Source organism: Hippichthys cyanospilos, chromosome 3 (genome assembly GCF_059441005.1).
Source record: "Hippichthys cyanospilos isolate Australia breed blue-spotted pipefish chromosome 3, RoL_Hcya_1.0, whole genome shotgun sequence".
NCBI lineage: Eukaryota > Metazoa > Chordata > Actinopteri > Syngnathiformes > Syngnathidae > Hippichthys > Hippichthys cyanospilos.
In genome coordinates, this window is record NC_142371.1 from 28,847,639 (window position 1) to 28,873,186 (window position 25,548).

Below are 25,548 nucleotides of genomic sequence, written 5' to 3' on the forward strand. Positions count from 1 at the left end.
AGTGCTGCTACTGCTTGTGCGACGTTTTTGCCAATGCTTGTCAAAGTTAAGCACAGAACCGAAGTCGCTGTGACGTGAAAGGAAACTTAACACACACACAGGGTGCATTCTTTTTTCCATGTATATTCCCTTCTTTCATCATTAGCCAGGTTGTACTGACCAGCAAACATCATGTAAAGGTTCTCCTGTGGTTTCTCTGAGCCTATGTGGCGTTTTAGGCAAAATTTTACTTGGGGCCCTCCCCTCCAACCACGGTTTACTGTAGAAGAGCTTACAAGAGAAGATGAAGTTATAACATCATTTGTCGTTAAATTACTTAGGCATTGCTTTTCATTTCTGTCAGCTGTTATATTTTCTTGGTTAGTTGTCACGTTATAAATGTGGACGCTGGAATGAGGTTAATTTGCCCACATACAATTTTACTCAGTGATCAAGTAATATAGTCATGAAGTTTAACAGTTTATCATTCTTTGTATTCCTTACATTACTCACTGGCAATCAGTTGCATTACATGCAATGGCTTTTGCGTTCAGCTAAGGACCCCGCAAAAATAATACCAACAATTATTTAAATGTGTAAGTATGGTCACATACACACATTTTTAACTTTTGAACAGCCTCAGTTTTAATTTTTTCATTTCTTCTGGTACACAAATGTAGATGTCATTGGTGTTTTTACTTTTTAGTTTAATGATAAATGATTTAACTTAATTTATTCCTTGATTTAGGATTTTTTTCTTTTTTTACCAAAAGAAAACCGTTATTTTAACTTATGTTACTCAATAATAAAATTATTTCATTTTATGTACCGTTAACAGTGCAACTACCAGATTATTACATTTAGAAACATGAGCACCTATCCCAGGCAAAGTTAGGATAATTCATCGCAGATGACACACAGTCCATCAGCCACCTGCCTGGGTAGGAATGTTGACTTTCTAGTTAATTCAGTTCATTCATTTTACACCATGATCTCCGTATGACATAAAATTGATAGTTAATACTGTGGAAATAATTAGTTTAAATACAATTGAACATAATAGAATGTAATACTGAAGCACTTACACAGATTATGCCGTTTTGGAACCCCTAATGTCCGGTGTCCTTATTATTATTATTCCAATATTGACGAATGAGTGAGTCAGTCCTGCCAACACTGATACTGTTTTGAGGCATGTCAGATTTACAACATACACACAAGCAAAAGGAAAAAAAAAAAGATTTTGGCACCCAATCTGCCCTAAAATGTATTCTACATTAAAAAAAAAACAAACAAAAAAAAACAATAAAACAATTAACACCCAAATCATTTTCTGAAGCTGCTTTAATTTGGTATATAGTATGGCCAAATACTAATGAGAATAATGTATTTTGACATGGTATTTTTTTCTCATTAAAAATGTAATTTTCCTCTGCTTAGCAACCTTAAATATTCCACTATTGATTTTCTATTAATCCAAACTTAAGATGGAGAGGAAAAATCAACAACATTTTCTAAGAGAGCATCATGCACTTGCTCATTTTTTTAAATTTCATCATCGAACATTAAAGTTTAACTTCTAGGGTGACAACTGGAGCATTGAGCAAATTTGACTTTTTTTTTCAAATTATAGGATCAATGCCAGAGTTACAATTGCGACTAGTTTTTATTGAGACATATCATTTTCCTTTGTGATTCTTTAGCTGTCTGTTTTCCCTTGTTTTGTGGAGTTAGCAAGGACGATACAGTCGAAACCATGAAGAAACAAAGTTGTCCTCTTTAGGAGCAGTGTGGCTTTTCAATCCCCTGCGCTGCCCCAGCAAACACACTGTGTCAAGTTTACTGAATTAGCTACAGAGAATGTGCAAGTGAAGACCAATGCTAAAAAAATGAACACAAAAGTGTATGGGTCATTCGATTTTATTACACTATCAATTAGATTGGTGTTTTTTTTACAGCCTCTGGTTGCTTACAAGTACATTTACACAACAGAGAACATTTTTTTTTTTGGTCAAATTAAAATATCTGCTTTTTCTTGGTGCATGGCTTTGGTTTAGGGATCACAGGGGGAAGAGAAACAAACATCTTCTCTTCATGTTGGAACCAAACCAGTCATATATTTTTGTATATCGGTAAGCCAGGGATGGGCATGATAATTCTTCTTTGTTTGGAGTTGATTTTTCTGCAACTTGGAGCAAGTGAGGCAAAATGGAGAGCACTACTTGGCTGCCAGAAGCAGAGGCATTTTTGAATCATCCACAACAAGTCTGCTTTCTAGAAGCCCAGCAAAATTAACGGGAAGTTAAGTTATTGTATATTCAAGAGCACGTCAGCGAATGACACCACTCTCAGGGGCAGCATTATTCTGCCCTGAAAACAGGAGTTCAGAACTTTTCAAAGAAAATTCACAAATGATAAATAATGAATTAATTGCTCATCCCCAGCGCATACCGAGCAATTTGGTTGAATTGTGCTTAGTGCCACACTGTCGCAATCAATACGGCTGCATACACCTGACTAAAATTCACATTTATCTCAAAACATGTCATCGTTTTACTATACAAGCCTCTAAAATGACATGTGAAAAGCATGACCCTTGAACCAACTGATAATCACGTCCAGTATAAATAAAAAATACAATTACATCCAAAACACAGCATTGTAAAAGGCAATAACGCAGCAATTAAAATCTCAATGACATATTTAATATTTCACAGGGAGGGGATTGAACAGAGGACACGTATAAACATGATTGGGAGTAACTACGGTATTACATACCTTACTACGTCTGCTAAATGCTGGTAGGGAACCCTCAGTGGTGGTTTTTGCGATCAAAATAAAAACAGGCAAGCTTATTCTCATCTATGGTTTCAGTAGTATCATTAAACTGTGGACATTCACTAACATAGCTGTACAAATTATACAAAGGCTGTGACCCATCGTTACACAGCCCGCCTCTTGAAACACACCATCACAACCCCATTGTGTGTGTTTTTGCATCACCTCCAGAAATGGGGAGTATCTGCACACCCCGCAACGTGACCCTCCTAAGTGGCTTTGTAAAATGACACAGACAGCTAAGAGGAAAAAGAATATATCAAAGCATCGATAGAGTGCTAATATTTTGTGTTAAGATGTCAAGACGAGTAGCTTAATGACATACTATCACTACTTAGAACTACGTGTGCTGTGTTTTTTTTAGGATTGAATACACACACCGACACAATATACTGCACTCCGTATTTTACACCTTTTTAATTCCTCTGCCTTGACACTCACCTGACACAATACGAGCAGGCTGCTACAAAATACCGACCGGAGCATCGTCGCATGTTACGTCGCTACTGACGTCACTACTCTGGGAATGACAGCGGGGAAAATAAAGGAACTAAAGGAATGGAATCTCAACATCTACCTTAAATACATTCAGAAAGAAGTTACTGTGTCGTCTTGTGCTGGTTTTTTACAACAGTCCGTTTTCAATCAGCCATGTAAGGAAATTGCTTCTCCTTCTCGTTTACAGCACAATGCGCTAGTTGATGTATTACTCCGTTACACCAATGAGTTAAATAAACGTCTACTGGGACATCTACTGTACTACTAGGAGGATACATTTGTGCCCAGAATTACTCATACCCTCGACAAGGCAAATAGTTATCTTCTGGCTGGACTGACACAAATAGCTGAACGAAGTTGTGTCAAAAGGTGTTCTTTTGGAATAATTGTCCAAAATGTCTCAGGCATTCGTTCTATACCGCTTGCTCTTATTCCGGTCGTCGGTAAGCACGAACTGCCCTTGCGGTTACTTGTTAGTTTCAGCAAGTTACACTTAATTTTCACAGCAGGACAAGCAACACTCTTCAGCGATTGTTACAAGCATATTTTAGGAATTTGGGAGTAAGCCACAGTACCCAGAGAAAGCTCTCTACTGTTCAAAAACGGTGATCAAAATGACCTTTAAAACGATGAATAAGAATATGTTTTAAAAGATGTGAAAGACTGTGACTAAAAAGAAAAACCAATGATCTAAAACAATAATATTCCTAACACAGCTGCTTCAAGCCAGTTTCTGCTCCGTCAAGTCATTTCCAGACAGAAGATAGCCATTCAACAAATAACTGGAGGTATGAATCATTTGGGGCCTAAGTGTACGTCCGATGTTATTTACAGTGTCCATTTGGAACGTCGACTTTTTATAAAGCAGTGACAGGAACAACACAAATAGTCACAGGCGCTTCATACACCGAGTTGTCATGCTTTCAATAAATCTATACTCTGTTTTTCGTTTATTAAGGTTGCGGTACAACTAAACTTAGGCTATACGGAACATTTTTGCTCTATACTTGCCAATCCGTTAAAAGCAAACGTGGAGGGCTGATACTCGAATATACGTGTGTATATTTTAAAATAATATCTATCTGACCTCATATAAGGTTTTGGATAAAGGCAAATTTCATTGAATTGCTCATATGTGGCGCTAGATGAAGATGAACACGCTGCCTACCACACTCATCTACATGGATACACTATAACTATGTGTGACAATATGAAGTCAATTGTGGAAAAATACATATTTTAAAGCATTATGCACCATTCTGGTGTGCCAGTGGGTCAAGTCATGCCACTGTGATGATTGTTTCAATGGGAATATTTTCTACAGTAACATCTAATCCAATGGAGATTAGATCAGATCAAGAGTAATATTCACTATTCACATTTTGGAAAGAATGATGGATGTAGTTGATCATTTACAATAAGTACGGATTTAAGACTGAGCTTATCCAGTTAATTAATGAATCTCAATGTTGTCAATCCATTACAGGTGTGTGGCTGGTGCACCACCATGGCGACGGGACGAAACCAGCGTTGGACTTGCTACCGACTCAGTTCATCTGCTCAAAGAATTTGTAAGTGGGGTTTTCATAGCCGTGGTTTTGCATTTTGGTGAGCTGTCGCTCTTCTGGGGTCAGCATGGGGTCCACCTGTTGGAGACAAGCACAAGTTCAATCGTCATACACTGTGCTCTATGCCGAGTTTAGCTATTTTTGTAGACGCACTCAGCTAGGCGCGGTTTCAAAAAAGTGGTTTGCGCCGTTGTGGGCGTGACCGCTTTCCACCCAAATAGTATGCACTACCAAGTCCTATTATAGTTTTTCAATGGCATTTGCTTGTGGTCCTACCTCCACGATGCCGTGGCTGATGGTGCCATAGGGCTTCCTGCGCACCAGCAGAAGACTGATAACCATCACCATGGCGATGGCTACCGCCACCACCAGCAAGCCCACCATTGCTCCACGGTTGAACGTCTCCAAAGCGTCGGGTTGCTTTGGAAAGAAAAATGCAAGGCGATGACTCAGTTTTTCTTTTTTAATTACTTGAACATTGATCACAGTTGAACATTGATCGCATCTCACCAATTCATCTCGCTCAATCTCATCAGGCTTGTACACAACTTGCTTGAGTTCCACAGAGGTGTTGATCTGCAAGGAAACAGAATGCACCAAAACATTTAGACACTTATTAAGAATGGGACAGAAAAATAATTTAAAAAAATAATCAAATTGGACATATTATGAACTTAAACTTTCTAATTGCTTACACACAGATACAGGAGTTGGACCTGTGAAGTGCCTGCCCAGTAACCATTTCGAAAGTAAGTCTGTGCATAAAGCAGTTCTAAAAAATGTGTCTGAATGAGCCGTTGTGTACTTCCGCCTTACTGTCAAGTATTATTGGTCTACTGAGCAAGTGGTTCAAAATTACGGCATCTGCATCTGTATTATTACTTGCAAATAATTTAGCCATTCTGAACTTTTTTTTTTTTTAATGTCGATTAATTGACCTCTTTAAATGATCAGTTAATATCTGATCGGTTTGATTATAATCAGCTGATAGTTTCCATTTTATGGAAAATTGATTATTAGCTGTGATGTGATTGATAAGGTTCTACTAGAATGGTTCGCGCTTGTCGAGTGTCACCTTTTTGTGGACAAATATTTATGAATAATTAAGTTATTACTTTTTGATAAAAGATCTCTTGTATGTTCTAAAAGAGGACACTTTATGTTGATTATTTTTTGTGGACCAATAGAAATGAAGTTTGAAAGGTTCTAAAGTTTTAAGTTAGTTATTTTAAAGACATGACGTGTTTTTTCATTTTTAAACACCCCAAAATGCTTTGCGCTGGTTTTGGACTACTTGGCTGAAAAATTATTTCACAGGGGGTACATTAGTGAAAGAAGGTCGAGAACCACTGTGCTCTTGCATCAGCTCTATATTTATTTATCAGTTTTATTTTATAATTAAAAAACATGCACACATGCATGAAAATTCCTGGAGGGGTGGAGAGAGGGCCGATTTTGCGGATGTCACTTTTTGCGTCTTTTTTTTTTTTTTTTGGTCCGCATTAACCGCGAAAAATGAGGGAACACTGTATCTCTGAAATAGTAATTGCTTTAGCCCAATAAAAGAATCCTACCTTTTCCTCATACTCATAAGTAGGAGCCCTCTCAGATGTTGCATAATCGTATTCATCTCCTGTAAACACAAAATCATCATCTCATTAGGTTAAAGAAGATTCAAGATCAAGAGCTTTAGTTTCACATGTGTAGTAATACTACACAATGAAATTCTTATTCTGTTCACTTCTCCGAGCAGACTCCTTTCCACAATCAAGCAAATAATAAAGTTTGCTATAAAACTGAAAAACATTAATAGAGCAATAAGGGCAACAATAGTGAAACACGAATAAATGAATAGACTCACATTCTGCACATACTCTATTATGGAGTAGATGGAGTGAAATAAAGTGTATACATACTGTAGTATACATGAGGATAATAGTGCAAAATACCATGTTAGTGCTGAAAATGACAAATTTAGCAGTTTTCCTGCATTGTGCAGGATTTGTAAGGTGCAGTGCGGTAAAGCGACGGTGATGAGGCAGTTGGTGCCTCACTCACTCCACCTCACCCACTAACAAAACTTATGAATAAATATGTCATTACAATTCTAAATACTTGTCTCAGAAAAATAATTATATGGGATGGACAGTCATGGGATAGAACAAGACAACCGAGTAAAGTCTTTTACTTTAGTGTTATTACAAGGTATGTCTTTTCCCTCATTACTTATAGTTTGCACAACCCCAATAGATAGAGAATGAAACTTTGCTCACCTTTTTTATTTGACTGAAGGTCTGTAGCGACAAAGACAAAAGACAATATTACAAAAGACAGCCGAACGCAATAGATGTAACGCGATGCAGACACAGCACATACCGACGCGGGGAGGATAAGGCCTGTTCTGGAACTCTCTCTCCTCTTCTTCCTCGTCATCCTTCTCTTCCTCGCTCTCAGCTGGCAGAAGCTCCTCAGTGGTGTGCGTCTCAGAGAAGGACGTGGTCATGAGCTCGCTGATGTCGCCGCGCTCCGCCCGCACCAGCTCTTCTACGGGAAAAAGACCACTTTTGTGAATTTGATCTGTCATGAGACCTTTTGAATTTTTCTAATTCACAAAAGGAAATGTCCCAGCATACGGATGTCATCATGGAGCTCCTCGGCCAAGATAGGATCCTTGTAGAGCAGCGCCAGACTCTGGTTCATTCTCTCCTCGATGACATGCAGATGTGTGTACACCTGGAACAATTGCAAGTCACAATAAATCTAGTTTGGAATTCAACCCAAAATGGTACAATTTGGAGTTCAACCAAAATCTCTACATCTTATATTGGGAGTTCATGGACATTTCTAAGTTGTACATCCTGCAATATTGCCTCCTTCACCAGACGCTGCGCACATTCCCAAACGAGCATCCCGCAGCAGGCCCTTGCCGATCAGTGCCAGAAAAACATGCGAGTTTGTCGGTAAAACAAGATAAATATACCACTCCAGCCCCCAATTTTTTCTTCATACACTGTCTCCCCACCCCCACCCCCCCTAACGCCAGAGTCCCTACACCGTCTGTCAACCTTTGAACAATTGAACTTTTGGCTACTTCTTAAAATATTACCCTCAACTCATTTTACGGTGTAGTTTTGTAGAGTAGTTTCCTTTTACGTTTTACTGCATATTTTCAAGCCTTTTCATGGAGAACATAGACCAACCGGAACTATCCTGTTTAGACTTTATTGCTTATGCGTACATTGCAGATCATCAACTGGTGATTAGTTTGACATTAGTTTCTTTGAGATTACTATGGCATATCTAGAACTAGAAAGTCAACTAACTTCACGTAAAGGATTTTGTTCGACATCCACTGGAGGGTCCACTGCAGAACCAAAGAATAAAGTTGGTTCTGTTGTCAGCAAAATTTAACTTTGATCGAAGCTTCAAGAAGATGAATAGATCCTTTACTATACGTTTTTTCATGAGTTTATTGAAGCGACACCAAGAGCTCGATTTTCACTAGTCTGCAGGAAATTTCAAAGCGTCACGCACCTGGAATTTCATCTGCTCAGCCTTCTGCGGGTCGACGGCCACAATATGCTGGTAGTGTCTGAGGGTGTGTCTGCGGTCCTTCTGCTCGGCTGCCATGTATCGCTTCAGAGCCTGCAGCACGCGCTCTGGCTACAAGGAGGACAGGAATGTTTCATGGCGGCCATTTTGCGGTTTCTACCTTCCTTCTTGTTTTACCTGGGGCTCGTCGGACTGAACTGCAGTCAGGTAGTTCTCTAGGGCCAGACGGCGGTTATTGTTGAGGATGGACTCCACTCTGGCCAGGTGAGTCTCCACCAGCCGCTGCCTCTCGCCCGCCACTTGTTCCTCCAGCGTCTGCAGCACGGATTGAAAGTGCTGCGGACAAAAGGAATAAAACGGAGGTTATGCAAGCGCTGCTGCCATAATACCACCTGGCATACTGACCTCATTTAGGGCCTGCTGCTCTGACTTTGGCAGATTCTTTGACTTGTTGTCTGCTTCAGCCCACTCCTTCATGATCTGACAAACGGAAAGATTTCACATCAGAAAACATACACATGCACGGTTTCCATTGAAAATACAGTACATAGGTCACAGGACATAGACTGCTTCCTAACAATTTTGCTGGGAAAGGCAGATTTTTGGGTGAAGGAGCATTTTCATTGTCGAATGTCTTTCTTCTGGCTCTGAATTGTGTGAAGCAGGTTACACACATAATGATAATCGGGCCAGCTTTTCTCACCCTGTGAAATTTACCTCATTGATGCGCTTCATCCGCCGTTCTTCCAGGTCTGTTTTTGCACGCAAAAAGTTGGCATGCTCCGTGTCGTCCACTGGCTTCTCGAAATAAACATCAACGCCATCTGTGGGTCGAGTGGTTGTCACTGCAGTAGGAGCCACAGAAAATACAGCTTTCACTTTCTTTGATTCAAAGTAGACAAAGTGCATCTGGAAAATATTCAAATGCTTCAATTTTTTCCACATTTCATTTTACTGCCTTACCCTGAAATGGATTTTAATTTTCCCAGAATTTGTCATAAATCCCCCCATAAATGTGTGAATGCTAAACACATTCACAGTTTCACACGTTATTCCACTGTTATTTTTACGATACCTTTTTAACTGTCATATTTAGCCATTCGAGCCTTTAAAATGTTCCAAAAATTCATGCCTGAAGAGCTAATATTTTTCTCATTTCTAACTTTCTCAAAAATGTCAGCCATTCGAGGTGCTCTTGTAGACTTGTAGAACTTGAAGAAATAGAACCTCTCCTAATTTGAAGAAAGAAATGTAAAGGATCGATACTAATTCTGGTATTGCTACAATACCAATCCCCACTTTAGTATCGATTCGATTGATACTTGCACACCCTAACAAGCAGTCAAACGAGGGCTAGGAGGGAGAATTGGGATTGCAGTACTGGCAGTCTGTAAAAAATCATAAATTAGCTATAGCATTGTTTAAGGTTTAAGCTGCAGGGTTCAATACGTACAAAAACAAAGCATCATTTTAAAGACTGGAAATTATATTACACCGTAAAAACTGCAGGACCATCAGTGAAAACAGAATGCCTTATCATTTTGAAGGAAAATACTCATTTGATCCATTTTGGAAAAACAAAATACATGGAAAATGGAAAGCAGTGTTATCACCCCATATTTGACATCAGTAATAGTTGTGCTTATCATCACGTACCGCTGTCCCCTTTCATCAGAGGTGGCGAGGTTGTGGCTTTGTAGCTTTTGTCATAGTAGGACGAGTCCAGGTAGTCAGACGTCTGGTAGGGACCAGAGTCGATGGGGTATTCGTACTTCTCCGGGTTTCTCACTGCTATGGGTTCCTCCTCGTCTTCCTCGTCAATCGGCTCCTCGTCCACCTCGTCCTCTTCTTCCTCTTCCTCCTCCTCGTCTTCCTCCACCACCTGGTCATCGTCGTCCTCCATGTCCGTCTCGTACATGTCGGTGTCGGGGGAGGGACTCGGGCTGGGTTCAATGACTTTGGCTCTGTAGGGAAAAAAAGTCAGTGATTTATCATTCGGTACATGCTAAGATGGCAGAGTAGAATCTGTCGGCGGTCTTACGCAGAATTGAGTATTCCGCGATTATGTGAGGTCTGGTGACCTGCTAGGAGTTCTCTTTCCTCCAGTTCTGCCTTACTGTTGGCGCTGCTTCGACCTGGGCAGCATACATACTCCACCCCGCGGAAATTTTCTCCACATGGCAAAAGCATGCCATAGCTGTGAAGCTCCAGATTGTCCACAGTGCACGCCTTGAGAACAACACACGTCGTCCTCAACGCTTTACCAACACGTATTAAAACCTCACACTCATTTAGATGCACTGATGTGTATCACACCTCCTTTGCAATGTTGTGCCAGTAGACATAACTCTCGCAGGCATCCATCTTCTCCTGGTGGAGGAAACGGCAACGGTCCGGAACGAGCAGGGCCTCGCTCACATACTCACCTTCTGAAAAACACAGAGACGTCAGTGTCATTTTCTCCTTTCTGGAATACAGGTCTGGCTTCCAAAGCGGGGCATCGTTCACCTGGCCTAATTTCAACATCTTTTCTCTTCATGCTGTCTTTCAAAGAAGAGAATCAATTATTGATTGTCTTTCAAAGATTAGCCCGACTTGTAGTGTGCGGTGTGACTGGTTGCCGTAACAACTGTACAGGAACAGTACGTGAGTGTATTTAAGATGAAAATTTCCCTTTTTAGTCAGTGTCAGCAACTCACATATACTGTGAATCTGCATACAATACAGTATGCAGTACAATACTTGAAAAATTATTATTATTTTTTTTTAGCGATTTTGCAAATTATTTCCCTCACTTGAGGAGCAACTTTCTAATTTTGTGGACCGTTTTTTTTTTCCTTGTTTGCAAGTTTATCACATGTACCTGAAACACTGATTTTACTGTATTGAAACAATAATAATAATAAATGTTTATTAATAAATCATTACTAAAAGTTATTATCATTACCATGATTAATACAGTTACCAGTGTTTAATGCATCAGTGGCCTTACAATGACAGCATACAGGCGAGCAATTTCATTGTGTCCATAATCAAAGATTGAATATGATTATTTTATAGTGGTGTGTTGATGTTGGTAGCTATGTAATGTGATGACAATAATTTGGAATAAATGAGATGCAGGGACAAGTCAGGCTAATCGGAATGAATCCACCGAGGACAACTTCAAGCCACCTACATAAGTTAGCAGGGTTTGGCTGTTACAAAATTTTTTTTGTGTGTACGGTATATATTCCTCTACATATCTAACCAACGATAGGTTGCATGAGTGTGTGGGAAGTAGTTGGCAGTTTGCTATATTAGCACGGCCAGTTTTCTCCTTTATTTGTACTTAACTGCCCAATTTTGTCATTTAGTGTTTGTTGTGCATCACATTAAGCCACTGTTATTAGTAATTCTGGCCTTGACGTTCTTTGGCAGGGAGTATTGGCACATGCAGTCTTGCACGCCTTCAAAGACAGCCAGTTTACAAACACTTCTGTTATTTTTACCTTAATTTACACCCTATCATCCTTTTGCTTTGGACTATGGCAGGATTTTGGCAATGGTGTTTTATTGAGCGGAGAATATTGGCACAGAAAAATTTTCATCAACATATTTGGTGATGAGTACATTCTGGAATAGATACAGGGAAAAAATAGAACCGATGAGTGTTAAAATTAAGTAAAGTGAAGCGACAGAGAGGACTACATGAAATGAGAATTGAACCAATCATTCTCTATGTTATCGTTCGCCAATAAGCAAACTATCGTCTAGGATTGCAACTAATGATTATTTTACAGATCAGTCTGCCAATTGTTTTGTCAATTCATTGAAAAATTTAATGTTTAAAAAATGTATTTACATTTATAGAACTAGAGAACTCCATTTTCAAATGGACTTTAAAAATTGTATTATGTTTTTTTTATATTTTTACAATTCGGTGTTGTCAGTAAAGTGTAAAAAAAAAGCCAAAAATGTTGATCATTATTTTCCAATAAGCTGGAGTTGTATATGTTACAATATGCTTTGATAAAATGCCAATCGATTAGTTTTATAAGCATCGATACTCGAGTCATTGTTGCAACTCTGTTGTCTCTTCAAAAACTACATTTGTATTTTTTAGTTCAAACTGTGCCTGCTGTAAACATGAGATTATAATTTCAACACAGTATTCTGTTCATAGACATATATGTTTCAAGCAACCTCATACTGATCATTGTAGACTGACGATATTGATCCTCTTTAACTACTAACAGTTTCAAACACCTCTTTATTATTCATGTTTAATTTATTTTTATACATTTTATATTCATTTAGCCTACACAGAAACATGTAAGGAGTCATTTACTAAAGCAAAAATTCATGTAACGTTATTAAACTTATTAAAACCAAAATATAGTTTTAGATTTTAGATTCTTCACAGGGGTAAAGATTTCCAAGATGAGAGCTTTGCACATCTTGGTATTTTCTCAGTCAGCTTTATGATGTGGATAATGCTATATGATTTTGAATGACTTTCAGTTCACAGCTGTGTGTTATCAATATTTTGTTGACCTCTTATTGTGTTTGACTATGTGAATTTGAAGGTATTTCCAAACTTCTGACCTTACTGTATTACTCACGACAAAACAGACTAAAGTGTGCTGTAAGTTAAATGACTTTCTCTTCCACATTTTCCTCACCTTCTCGATTAAATTAAGTCAACATTGCAAGAAAATGTTTCTTCTTACAACCCTGCAAGCTGAATTGCAAGTTACACATTTGGCTGATTTGTACTGCAGTGGTCTGTTTGGTGCTTACCTAGGCAGCGATAGGGCACCACTATGAAGGGGCGCGCCTGGCAATGGCTCCAGCCTTTCTTACACCAGTAAGGGATGTTCACAGGACTTTTTGCCTCCTCTACATGGGAGATGGAAAGCGCTGGGTACATCTGGTCGTGCAGGTCCATGCAGAGATGGAAGAGAAGGAAGAGGCATTGCAGAGGGAATGAAGGCAAGAGGAAGGGACAGGGGACATTTGGTCAGAGGAAAGTGTCACGCTGGATGATCAAATAATGGTTGTGGGCTACAGGAAGATGACTATATAAAGGAAAGGCTCATGCACTTTTCTAATACCATGCCAAAGCCTGTCTAGTACTTTGTTAAACATAACTTTATTATCACCTTGTTCAGTGTTCTTGACTGACTTTCTAATTTAATCCCTCATTGCTTTGAAACACTGGGATTTTTTTTAATTTAACGAAAGAGGTGCCCCATGATATTTATATAGCAAGTGTCAACAAATATAAAACCTATCATGAACCATCAAATAATGCTGCTGCGTTGGTTTTACATGTGCATCCTGTGGCCGCCAGATGGCGCTTGGTTGCCCTTTCCGCTAAAATAGGTAGGTAGTAGTAAAGACGGTGGTGTTAATGCTTTAGTGTCTCTTAATGTCAGGAAAAAAGAGTATAATAAGACGTGATATTATGTTGAACGTTTTTAATAATTATATAGCCATTGTTATCTAATTAAAAAAGAAATTAGGAAGGGTATAATTCTACAAAACATTTTGCAAATTCCAAAAATATTCCCTAAATAGTATTTTCATTAGAGTATACTAAACTTAAAGGCATTAGACCAAATTTTGTATTTCTATATCTGATTATTGTAATAGTTTTTAGTCACATGAAGGTTTTAGTCACATTTCTCAAGCCTACCTCCTGACAGTAGGAGAGAATTTCATTGGGATCTTTGAAGCAGTCCTTGCGGCCTTGAGGGTCCGGCTCCCACTGGCCAGTCTGTGGGTTCATGTGCAGCAGCTGACGGCCGCAGAACATCGCAATCTGCGGTTCTGCCACCTGGGGGCTGGGCCCGTTCACCTCACTCATGGACAAGGCCTGGAGAGGTTGGGGGGTTGGAGATACAAAGAAGATGAGGATGAGTCGATACAAACTCAGTGACAATAATAGTCAAGCTGATCCAGGGGCAAGTGGGCCTCACAGATAATTAGTAGATGCACTCCAGCAATAAACCCAGCGCTGACTGAGGATGAGATATCAAAAAAGAAAAGTTCAGCTAATACACAGGGAATCGAGCTTTAAAAGCATATCTATCGACAGAACCCAAAGTCAAAGGTGATCTATTGATAGCTCACTATTGAAAAAAAAAAAAGACCTTTAAGCCAATGAACAAGAGGCAATAAGAACCCAAGTTTGCTGGGAGCACCAAGGGTCGAGGCGTGCAAGATGTAAATATATATGATCTAATAAAAATACAGTATACAGTCTAAAATATAGCTTCCTTTGAGAGCACGCCTCGCCCCTCTGATGGCAGCCTTCTTGGATGTTGCTATTGATCGCGGAATATGTTGCCTCCACTCGGGGAGGTCCCGAGGGACCTCGCACTGAGGAACAAACAGCCGCTCCGGCTAGGAGTCAGGTGTTAAATCTAGCTCATTGACCGATGAGCCACTTCACTACATTAACAACACAGCACACATCAAAAAGAGAGGGCCCTGGAATAGCACAAACAAGTACTTCAACAAAACATGTTCTTTTCACCGTGTTACCTACAGCAGAGCCGCATGGAGGCCACATAAAACAAAATAAAGATGATTTAGTAGTGCAGAACAGGAACAAAAAGTCAATTTTCATAAAACCTGTCTGAGGAAAAAAAAAATAGGATTCTTTGTATAGCTGCACTCTTTTCATGTCTACAGAAGGACTTGAGAGATAGAGCAAAAGATGACAGAGAGGCTTGGAAGCACCGCTGAGCCAATTAGAAGAGAGTTGCCCGGAGGAAGAAAGTGAGAAGAAAAAAAAAAAATAAGACTGATGTCTGATCAAAGAGAAGCGCTGCTTGGGCCGGCTGCAGCTCAACTGTTTGAAGTTCTAATTAAAATTCATAGCGATCATTTAAAATTGCTGTACTTCCTATGGGGAAAGTAAATTAAAAATGAACAAATGGGAAGTTTACAGGTGTTTCAGTACATGGTGTGGTCAACCTTAAGCAAAGTATGCATCATCGTTAGGAAATTTTCCATGCAAACTATTTAATCGTTAGGTTCACAAACCACAAGATGGATCAGGATCAGGCAAAACCGGCTATAAAGAAAAGGAAAGAAGTCCAGTTTGCTGTAGATATCATTTAAATCCGTATTTGCTTTTTGAAACCGAAGCTTGCTCAAATGTCTGATTTTTCTTCTTCTAGAATGGTGACCTTAAAACACTTTTTTGATATTATCATAGAGAATATTATTACTGAAAACAGTCAAAACACCTTTGTATTTCATTGCACTTTTTTGTAAGGTTGAAACAAGTCCACAACGAATTTCAGAACCTTGATTCAAAAACATGTTTGAGGCATTTTTTTTTCTTATGCAGCAACAACTATTAATGCTCTGCTTGACAGGAAAACACGCTAGAAAATCCAACTTCGAAATAAAGCTTAATATATAAATGTACATGGATGCTTGGTGAGCTTTTATTTTGAAGTTTTTATGGCAACATGTTATGGCCTAACAATTTCACAAGTCTTTGCACTGCAACTATTGGCACTAATTCCTGTTACAAACAATAGAACGGTGTTCTGAAATAATGTTGAATTCAATTCATTGCACTAACAAACAACTTTGTCGTTGAGATACAGCACCTATTGCAAGTGTTTGCCAAGTGTTGGCTTGGGCTGCGTTATAGCTGCATCTAGCATAAATTAGCCGCTAGCGATCAACGATCCGAATCTGGACTGAACAGCACATTTTAGTCAGCACGGTTTATTAAAATATGATTAGTAGGAAAAGCAACTGTGTCAGCCTGTGAGCATCAAAGTGTGCAGCCATTTACATCTTTTATGCTAGAGACAAATGTGTCTCTTAGACCAAATTTTATGGGGACAGATTTCACGAACCAAATGTTTCTATAGAGGAAAGTAGTGTGATGCAAAGCAGTTTAACTCTGTGAAAACTTTCCTGTTTGGCTGTAATTTGGTTGTTTCTGAGGACAGTTTTTTGGAGTTGACAAACTACAAGCAAAGCTACTGAGATACACACCTAAGTAGAGGCTCAACATTGCTAACAATATTTCAGCACTGGCCCCATAAGCCACAGAGCAGACATGGAAAGAAGTCGAATACACAAAATAAGAAAAAGGTATAATACTGGATTAATGTGACTACGTTAATCCAGTATAGAGTACATTTACATATGTGTGCGTGTGTACTGTATGTGTGTGATGTAAGGGGCTCAAAATAAAGATCCATAGGGCCCATTTCTTCTTGACGTTTGCCAGAATATTCCAGCAATAACAATAACAATGTGTTCACGGAAACATTCATGAAGCAAAAATACACTGAATGCCCAGGTAAAAAACTGATACACATTGACAAAAAGAAAACAAGGAGCATGAAGCTGGAAAATGGTCAATCAGGTTGGAGTTATAGCTCCTGATCACCAGCAATAGGGAACACTTTTTAAAGGCACAAGCCAACAAAGACTGCAGCTGGCCTACTTTTCTATTTAAAAACAAAATGAACAAAACAATACCAATGGTGTCCTTTGATGACGCTCCACACAGTACAGTAGACTCTTGGGTTACAGCGTCCCTGGCTCATGTTTTTTTCACATTACGATGTGGAATACTACGTTTTTTTGTCTCCTCTTTATGGCATATTTTCCACTTTATGCCATCAACAACACAAAATCAGTGGCGCGTGTATGACTCTGCGAGTTGCACCATGCTCATACATCACTACATGCGTCACTGTATACGTGACTAAAATGCAGGTCTGCTATTGGTCGGTGTCATGGTGTCACTAAGATGCTGGTCTGCAATTGGGCGGTGTCATGGTGTCGCCAAGATGCCAATATGCCAGGGGTGGGCAACTCCAGGCCTCGGGGGCCGGTGTCCTGCATGTTTTCCTGTTTTCTCTCTCAAACACACCTGAATCAAATGATTAGGATTATTCTCAAGCTCCAGCAGAGCTTGTTGATGAGCTAATGGTTTAAATCAGGTGTGTTAGGGAGAGAAAACTGGAAAACATGCAGGACGCCGGCCCTCGAGGGCTGGAGTTGCCCACCCCTGCAATATGCTAAAGACTTGACCTCGTGTGAGTGCTTACAATATCGGATTCATTGTACATTTTAGTGCTTAATTCAAACTTTAGTTGCTTAGCCATGGTTCCCAAGATTGCTAGTGATGGTAAGGGGAGAAAAAAGATGATTAAAATGGAAACAAAGCTGAAAATAATCAAGAAATACAAAAAAAGCCTAGGCTAGGCTACCCTTGCTAGGGATTATGGACATAAGTAGCTCAAGTTAACGTCACTCAGAGGAAAATAACATTTAATTTTTCCTTCATATATATTTTTATTTATGATGTTATGTAATTGTATACATGAATATTATATAAAAGTAGCGCTTACATATAATATTAAAAAACCTGTATATAAAATGTTGATGTTTTTACCTGGGGTTTTGCACGCATTAACTAACTACCATAGGATTCTATTGTCCGCCATACGATGATTTTGCCTTACATTCCCAACTCCGGAAAGGATTAATTTTGTATGGCGGAAGTCCACTGTACTTCTCAATCTTTTTATAATAAGGTACCCCCGTGACATTTTTTTTTTTGAAAGCCACCTACCTCCTAAATAGTGCAAAGCATTTTTTGTAGCGGTATCCTAGAAACATTTTATTGAGCAACTCCGGAAGGCAGATCATGTGTTTTATTTGTATTTCATCTAGCAAAACATTGTCACTGAAGACAATGCGCCTCCCTGTAAAACAACAAAATAAAAGCATACAAGGTTTACCAAAGGAGTCATCGTCACCAAATTTAGTACCACATTGCTTCATGTTCCAAATAATTTACCCTCAATTTGAAAATGTACAGTTTCAGTCACAGCTTTGAAAAATGTTAATTTTGATTTTCTTTGCGGATCCCTGGGGGTACAAGTATACCCATTGGAGAACCACTGGTCTAATGGTGTTTCGATTCATTCCCTTCAGTAAGATTTATATCGTATTTTGATTTTGCATTGTGACATGAGCATTTGTGCAGACAAAACATGGCGTATTTAGAGCAAATGAGAATCACAATGCCACTTTGCATCTCCCGCTGTGGATACTCTTGCTTTGTTTGCCGTGAGCTTTCTCACAATCTTGCCTTCTAAAATAACTCAGCTCTACTGCCAATAAAAAAGCTTTTTGGATCTTGGCCCTTGCTTCTGTCTTCATCTTGCCAGGATTCTTCTCTCACGCCGGCTCTCTTGCAAGTAGCTGCTCATCACATCAGGTCTCCGAGGGTTGGGGAGCCAAATTAGAAAGTGAAATAAGTGCTTGTTTGACTTTTATTGACTATGTTGTATGGCTTCAGGGCTTGGTTGCTTAAGGAATGCATTTGCTGAGGTTGCTGTCCTGCGAAGCTGCTGAGCTGACGTCTGAGCAAGTATCTCTCTTTGACGCGGCGAAGGTCAGCGCCATGAAGAAAAAGTACTTCCGGATATTTGAGAAGATAACCTCGGCCGCTCCCCTCGGCCCAAGCTCTCTCATTTTGCCCGCTCTCCATTTGTGCACTTGGCGAAAATCAATGCAGAATGACTGCAACTGAATCACCGCGCTCCCCCTCCAATCAATGGGAGTCCATAAGGAGCGCGAGGCTCCCGACCTCCATGACAGCAACGCTCGCTTGCCCGCCTGATCTGGGATCAGATTAGACGCCCTTCTCATGATGAACCCTGTTAAGCAAGGACTGTATTTAAAATGCTCACTTTTGTTTATTTTTCCCCAGCTTGTCCCAAAGCGGCGTGCCATCATGTGGAAAGCCTCCTGCTGGTTTGTGACCCAGTTTGCTGTGAAATCACACGCATTCCACATGCTTGTAAGCAAGAACCATGCAGCAGGCAAACACAAAAGCTTCTCTCAGACAAAATGCCACAGAATAATGCAGTTTGCAGTATATAGTCTGTTTTGTCATTGTTTCATGACCTCTGCCAAGGATGCAATGTCTTCATCTGCCTGTTTGTGCTCCACCTGCCCATTTTTGTTCAACTTTTCGTGGTGTTCTATATAAGGATAGAGAAAAGTGCAAGGTCAATGTGAACATCTTTTTAAAGAGACCATTTGTTGCATTATCATTTGTTGTGCAGTTGCTATGGTCATGTACATATTTGTCAGCTTTGTTGTAATGTCGTGTCCTTTTTCATTGTGAGTCGGGTATTTGCTGTTGTGACTTGTTCTTTCATGTTGCCAGTTTGTTTGGTACTTTATTTTCAGGTTAGGTTTGCCATTTTTTGAGTTGGAGCTGACACATCGGCAGAATGTCAAACTGTCCTAGGAATTCCAAGTCTCGTTTCTGAGTCTAGTTATCGAAGTCAAGTTTCTGAGTCTAACTTCCAAAATAGTTTTCCAAGTCCAGTTTTTTAGGTCTAATTTCCAATGTTCACTGTGGTTAGTTGGCTTTTTATGTATAAAGTCATTCTATTCTGCCCACAACCCTTATGAGGATAAGAGATTGCTCTTTCTCCAACACTGTGTCCTGTCTGCTTGTGCATTCAATCCCTGCTCCTCATCTGACACCAGTGTTGTATATTAGAGGGTGACATGGGAGTGGACTTAGACTGCCATCCCATCCCACTCCCACAGAGACAATCACGACTTCATGACTTCCATCTTGTCATGTTTCTATTCAGACTGACTCCCACTCCCATACATTTCCCATCTTTGCGGTCAGCTACATAGAAAAACAAAACAAGATCAAAGAAGACATTTTTTGTTCCTACCTACATAATCCCCTTTCTATCTGCTAACATCAACTTTTTATCCTGTGCTGTCCCTATCCTGTGATTGTAAAGCTCCCGCTCCTCCAAAAGTCAGCCTCCACTGTCCCCCCCCCCAAAAAAAAAAATACAGTAATAGTAAAAATTTAGACGAAATAGGCAACTTAATACCTTGGATGAAATGTAAACATTGTCAGCGGTTCTAGTTTTGTTCTGTAATTTTTTGTCATTAAACATTATCGCCCAAGTGTGTTACTCATAGTTCCCTGAATTTGAGTGTTAAGTGATGTGTGATAATGAAGTTGCATGTTGGTGTCCTGTAACCGTGACTGTGACTTATGTGTGAAACAGTAACATCTCAGTTGTTGAAAGAGACTCCAACTTGAGAGATGCTACAATACTAAAAAAATCTAAGTCATGTACAGTATTATTAATAAAACACGACATGTACAGCAGTCTGGCTGGAACTGTAACATCCAAGCAGATTTCATCAGATCCTTGCTAGTTGCATAACAAAAGTAAATAGAGTCAGACTCATGGAAATTAAATGTGCCAAAAAGCACATGAGCAATATTTAAGCACGCGCCTGTCTCCTGTGTTGTTTAAGCCAGTTGAGTCCCAGATTTCATTCGGTGGTGCTGATGAGAGTGAAATGTGCCAGTGGGCTGAAACAAGATTGCTGCATCATTAATAAGAGCCCGCTGATAGAAACGCGGAGACACGCATCGACTATCTGCCTCTCTCTGCTGTGCAGCATGTTCTTTGCCTTTGTTTGCTCCCATGGTTTTTCATTTCTACTGACGACAGTGCTGCACAATCGTGTATGTGCTTCACAGTCTCCATGGCAGGACGCATCTCTAACAAACACAATGTTCCCACAGGAACAATAATGCACTCAACCACAGAAGTTGCACTATGGATATGTAGCTATGATTATGTTTAATTAGAGCTGCACTTCAACCTGTGTAAGAAGTATGATGTCATCTGACTACAGATTCTTCCAGTAGAAACACAACAGACAGTGAGACTTGTTTTAGTTCAGCTCAGAACAGTTGATTTATTTTTTTTTTTCCTCGGGCATCACCCCCCCCCCCCCCCCCCCCCCCCCCCCTTTCAAATTAAATTTGCAGCACCTGTTCCGCCCTTCTGTTGCAGCATGACTTCATCCTCTTTAATGATGCAATCTTTCGGCCCTGGCAGGCAAGCCAGGGCAGGAGAGGCGGAGCGGAAAAGCCCTCCCATCATTTGTCACCTATTACAATCTGCTTCCTTCCTTCCACCATTAATGCACCACCGTCAAAGTACCAGGCTTTTGCCTTGCCAAATGTTACACATACATTATTTTTTTATTCCTGAGACACGGATAACAAAATATATCATATAATCCATTTCTCTGAAAATCTTTCCTCAAGGAATGTGTGAAACATCAATTCGCATTTACTGCACTTATTAAAGTCTTTAATCACACTTTCAGAATAATTCAAGCACATTTAACACAAATATATAAACACAAATATATTGCATAAATAGCGCAACAGTGTACCAATGCCTGATTGTGTAGGATTGTCCAGGAAACAAATACCTTTTCCCTTTTTATAACAGAGCGGCATGGTTGAAGAGTGGTTAGCATGTCTGCCTCACGGTTCTGTGGGGAATGGTTCGCTTCCGGAGTTTGCATGTTCTCTCTGTGCCCGTGTGGGTTTTCTCGAAGCGCTCGTTTCCTCCCACAGTGCCCGAAACATGCGTGATAGGTGTATTGGACACTCCACTTTGCGAGCGCGAAGGGTTGTTTGTGCCCTGCAACTGGCCGGCAACAGTTCGCGCCAACCAGTTCAGAGTGTACCCCGCCTATCACCCTGAAGATGGCTGGGATAGGTACCAGCATGCCAGTGACCCTACTGAGGATAAGCAGCTATAGAAAATGGATGGAGGGACAACATACAACAATAATCATGTAACACAAATGTACATTATAAAATTAATCTAGAGCTGTCATTCACTGTAGCAGTAAAAAGCAGGGTTACATCAAAAAGACATTTAATAATTTTCAACCAAAGTGCCCCCCCCCTCCAAAAAAAAAAAAATCTTCAAATATAAAAGGAGTTGATTGTGCTGAAAATTAATATAGCCTATTGTTTATGCTTATCTGTGGTGGAAAGTAACTAAGTACAGATACATTTCTAATATCACACGACCAAATTCATAAATCAGGCGACCATATGCTTGTTCGGTATTGGGATGTTATTTTCACTTGACAGCAGCTGGCAAAATGACAGTGCCCCTGAGATGAATATAAGCAGATTTTTTTTTTTCCATATTGAAGCATACCTCCAGTGGCCCACTTTGAGATATTTATGGGGTTAATGAAGCATTATTGTAATTTGACAAATATCTGGTCTTCCCATTTTGCGTCTTGTATTTGCCAAAAACAATGTCCCTGGTTAATTTTAATGCACTGCACCGATCTAGGGCAGGATGTGGCATCAAGTTGTTTATTAAGCCATTCCTTGCACCCACCAGTAAATAAGGCGCCATAGAAAATGCCTTAAAAAAACGGCAGCCGTGAACTCCACTCAAAAGCTCTATATAAAATGGATGAATGACAATGCAAGGAATTTGAATGGCATATTTGTAAATCACATCCATATTGTTTGAATTCTTGGATCCGACCATCATGGTCCTTCTGAATTTATAGGACTTTTATTTAAGGCAAATTGACACTTCCATTTCACAATGACTACTGGAGGGTACTGAGGATGTATCCTGATTTGCATTCATGCAGCATGGTTTTATTTCCCACTCATTAATGGTGTGAATGTGAGTGAGAAATTTTCACACTTTTATATGTGCCCTGTGACCAACTGTGGACCAGTCTAACCTGGGCTATGGTCTGGCTCTCCATGACCCCAAACAGGAGAAGCGGAGTAGAACATGGATGAATAGCAGGATAATGACTAGTGCTGAGTCTTGTTCTTCAAAGGGCGATATTATGTCGTGACTGCAAACTGCTATTAATTGCCAGTAGCATGCAGAGAACATTCACATCGAACAGAATCAGATGGATGATAAAGCTGAGCTTGTATGAAGCATGCACACAGTCACAAAGGTTCTAATGAGCAAGTCCTGGTGCACCCCAGCGTCACAGACGGCTTGAGTGGTGGGTGCTTCAATTTTTCTTTATATTCACTACTTCTTTTGCTGCCTCCCATTATGTTAGCGCTACATCCATGAAGCCTATATTTAAATCAGTCCATCCTTACAGCTTTGACACAATATGTGACACGCCACCCCTTCCACCTCAACACTCCAACCTCCCGCTCCCTCGGACACTGCTAAATGACCCGAGAGATTTGTGAGCTTTCATCACTGTAATCATGTTAGTTAATTATTCATAGGCTCCATCAGACGTCTTCCTGATGCGGTATGCATTTACCAGAGAGGGGTAACATTAGTCTGAGGGCCTCTCATTGAGCGGGTGGGGACAAAGAAGGAAGGAGCTCTGCACATTGAAACTCATTATTATCCATCTCTGACTGAAGACTAATTGAATGCATTCATTTCCTATTCAGCGGAGAGCGAACGGAACATTACGCTTGTGTTCCACCTATTGTGCTATTGCAAACTCCAATAGCAATTTATCAAAAACCGTACAGCGTTCATACTCAGAACAATCTCCAAGGTTTCATTCAATGTTCAAACTTCCATACAAAATAAGGTAAAGCCATTGCAATATCGTTCTTTAAGCATTTTTATCCATGCATTTATAATAGAGGTGCAACGATTAATCGATTAATTGACAACTAATCGATTACCTAAGTAATTGAAAATTATCTTATCAACAGTAAATGATTGGAAAACAGTGATCAACATTTTTGGCTGTTTTCTGACCAAATCTGTAACTGAATCATAATTAGTGTAGATTTAGAATAATAACTTAGTTTTAAATAAAAGCATAGAAATTAAAATGTATTTCAAATCCGATTCATTGATTAATCGACAAAATGGTCGGCAAATTAATTGATTATTAAAGTAGGCCCGTGGCTCTTTTGGTTATCAACATTGTAATCAGTGGATCTTTTTGGTGGCATCACAAACATTAAAGACTTAGCAAATTGAATCATTATTTCAGCTTAGTTTTGGCACTTTGGAGTTTCCACTGTTCATCATTTGATAAATGCAATGCCAAGTATTTTTTTTTTTTTTTGCATTTGGTGACAAAATATGTACTACTATGATAGTCTGCTCAAAATCCAGCCTCATCAGGCCAGATTACAACAGTCCAGCTGAGCCCAGTGGGAGCAGATGGCCCCATAATCGCTAAGATACATACGGGTTCTCAAACAGCAGCCAAAACTGGCTCCTGATATTTATTTGCAAATAAGGCCGGGAATCACAGAGTAACTCAGCATACAATAATATTGCGATATTTTACAATGACCATGAGTGATGATTAATATAGTTAAAAGAAAATGTGAGAATTGTTGCTGTTTTGGCAGGATTCATGAAAATAGTGACATCGCCGTCATATTATGTGTAATTACTTGTTTACCATGCACAAATTTACAGAATTGCAATAATATTGCGATATTTTACAATGACCATGAGTGACGATTAATATACGTAGTTAAAAGAAAATGGGGGAATTGTTGCTGTTTTGGCAGGATTCATGAAAATAGTGACATCGCCGTCATATTATGTGTAAATACTTGTTTACCATGCACAAATTTACACAATTGCGATCAATAAAATAACTACAGTACACATCTATTTGTTTGTGCTGGAGTCTATTCCAACTGAGATTGGGCAAGAGGCAGAGTGCCCTGGACTAGATGCTAGATTATTATTTTTTTAAACAAATGAAAATGCGCTTCCTTTTGGAAAAAGCTCTTTTTGTCAAATCATACATATGACAGCACAATCCTTGAACTGATTCATTTCAAATGTTTAGCATCACAAAACTGCATGATTCAATAGAGTGATTATGCCTTTTGCCAGCTTTCTTAAATCTTCTCATATAGGCAAGGTGACCTTGAAAAAATATTCATGGAATAGAAGCACCTATAGGTAATATGTGTCAAAATTCACCAACATGTTGATAAATCACTGTGCAATGTGGGCACCATGTCTTTGGCAGTGACTGATTGTAATTGCCTTTCCTTTTATATGGTCCACTTTCTCAGTGTGATATAAACTCTCTCGTCGCTTTCTATAAAGTACATGCTGAAACTGAATTTCTAAGTTGACAACACTAAATCTGATTTCCTGAAACTTTTTCTTCTCCTTTTGCAGCCATGGTGTTAGTCTAAGCTAGTGGTTCACAAATGGGGTTTAAGGGATTTTATCCATCCATCCATTTTATAGAGCTGCTAATCCTT

At 39.5% G+C, this 25,548-nt stretch overlaps 1 protein-coding gene and 1 long non-coding RNA gene across 2 annotated transcripts in view; one reads left to right on the forward strand and one right to left on the reverse strand.

The window, feature by feature from the left end:
• Positions 1–1,883: 1,883 nt before the first annotated feature.
• Positions 1,884–25,548, reverse strand: part of LOC148426731 (amyloid beta precursor like protein 2-like) — a 39,190-nt gene continuing 15,525 nt past the window's right edge. Inside the window, exons 2-17 of the mRNA XM_088411921.1 lie at positions 14,116–14,295; positions 13,218–13,347; positions 10,752–10,864; positions 10,477–10,664; positions 10,092–10,399; positions 9,153–9,280; positions 8,841–8,915; positions 8,613–8,771; positions 8,418–8,546; positions 7,517–7,616; positions 7,260–7,427; positions 7,157–7,177; positions 6,458–6,516; positions 5,394–5,459; positions 5,160–5,303; positions 1,884–4,961 (exon numbers count right to left, since the gene is read on the reverse strand). Coding sequence (XP_088268047.1) covers positions 4,863–4,961; positions 5,160–5,303; positions 5,394–5,459; positions 6,458–6,516; positions 7,157–7,177; positions 7,260–7,427; positions 7,517–7,616; positions 8,418–8,546; positions 8,613–8,771; positions 8,841–8,915; positions 9,153–9,280; positions 10,092–10,399; positions 10,477–10,664; positions 10,752–10,864; positions 13,218–13,347; positions 14,116–14,295 — 2,067 coding nt within the window. The 3' untranslated portion in view covers positions 1,884–4,862. The remainder of the gene's footprint in view (positions 4,962–5,159; positions 5,304–5,393; positions 5,460–6,457; positions 6,517–7,156; positions 7,178–7,259; positions 7,428–7,516; positions 7,617–8,417; positions 8,547–8,612; positions 8,772–8,840; positions 8,916–9,152; positions 9,281–10,091; positions 10,400–10,476; positions 10,665–10,751; positions 10,865–13,217; positions 13,348–14,115; positions 14,296–25,548) is intronic.
• The window catches only part of LOC148426732 (uncharacterized), a 32,773-nt gene continuing 15,718 nt past the window's right edge, over positions 8,494–25,548 (forward strand). Inside the window, exon 1 of the long non-coding RNA XR_015865245.1 lies at positions 8,494–8,699. This is a non-coding gene — a long non-coding RNA (uncharacterized LOC148426732). The remainder of the gene's footprint in view (positions 8,700–25,548) is intronic.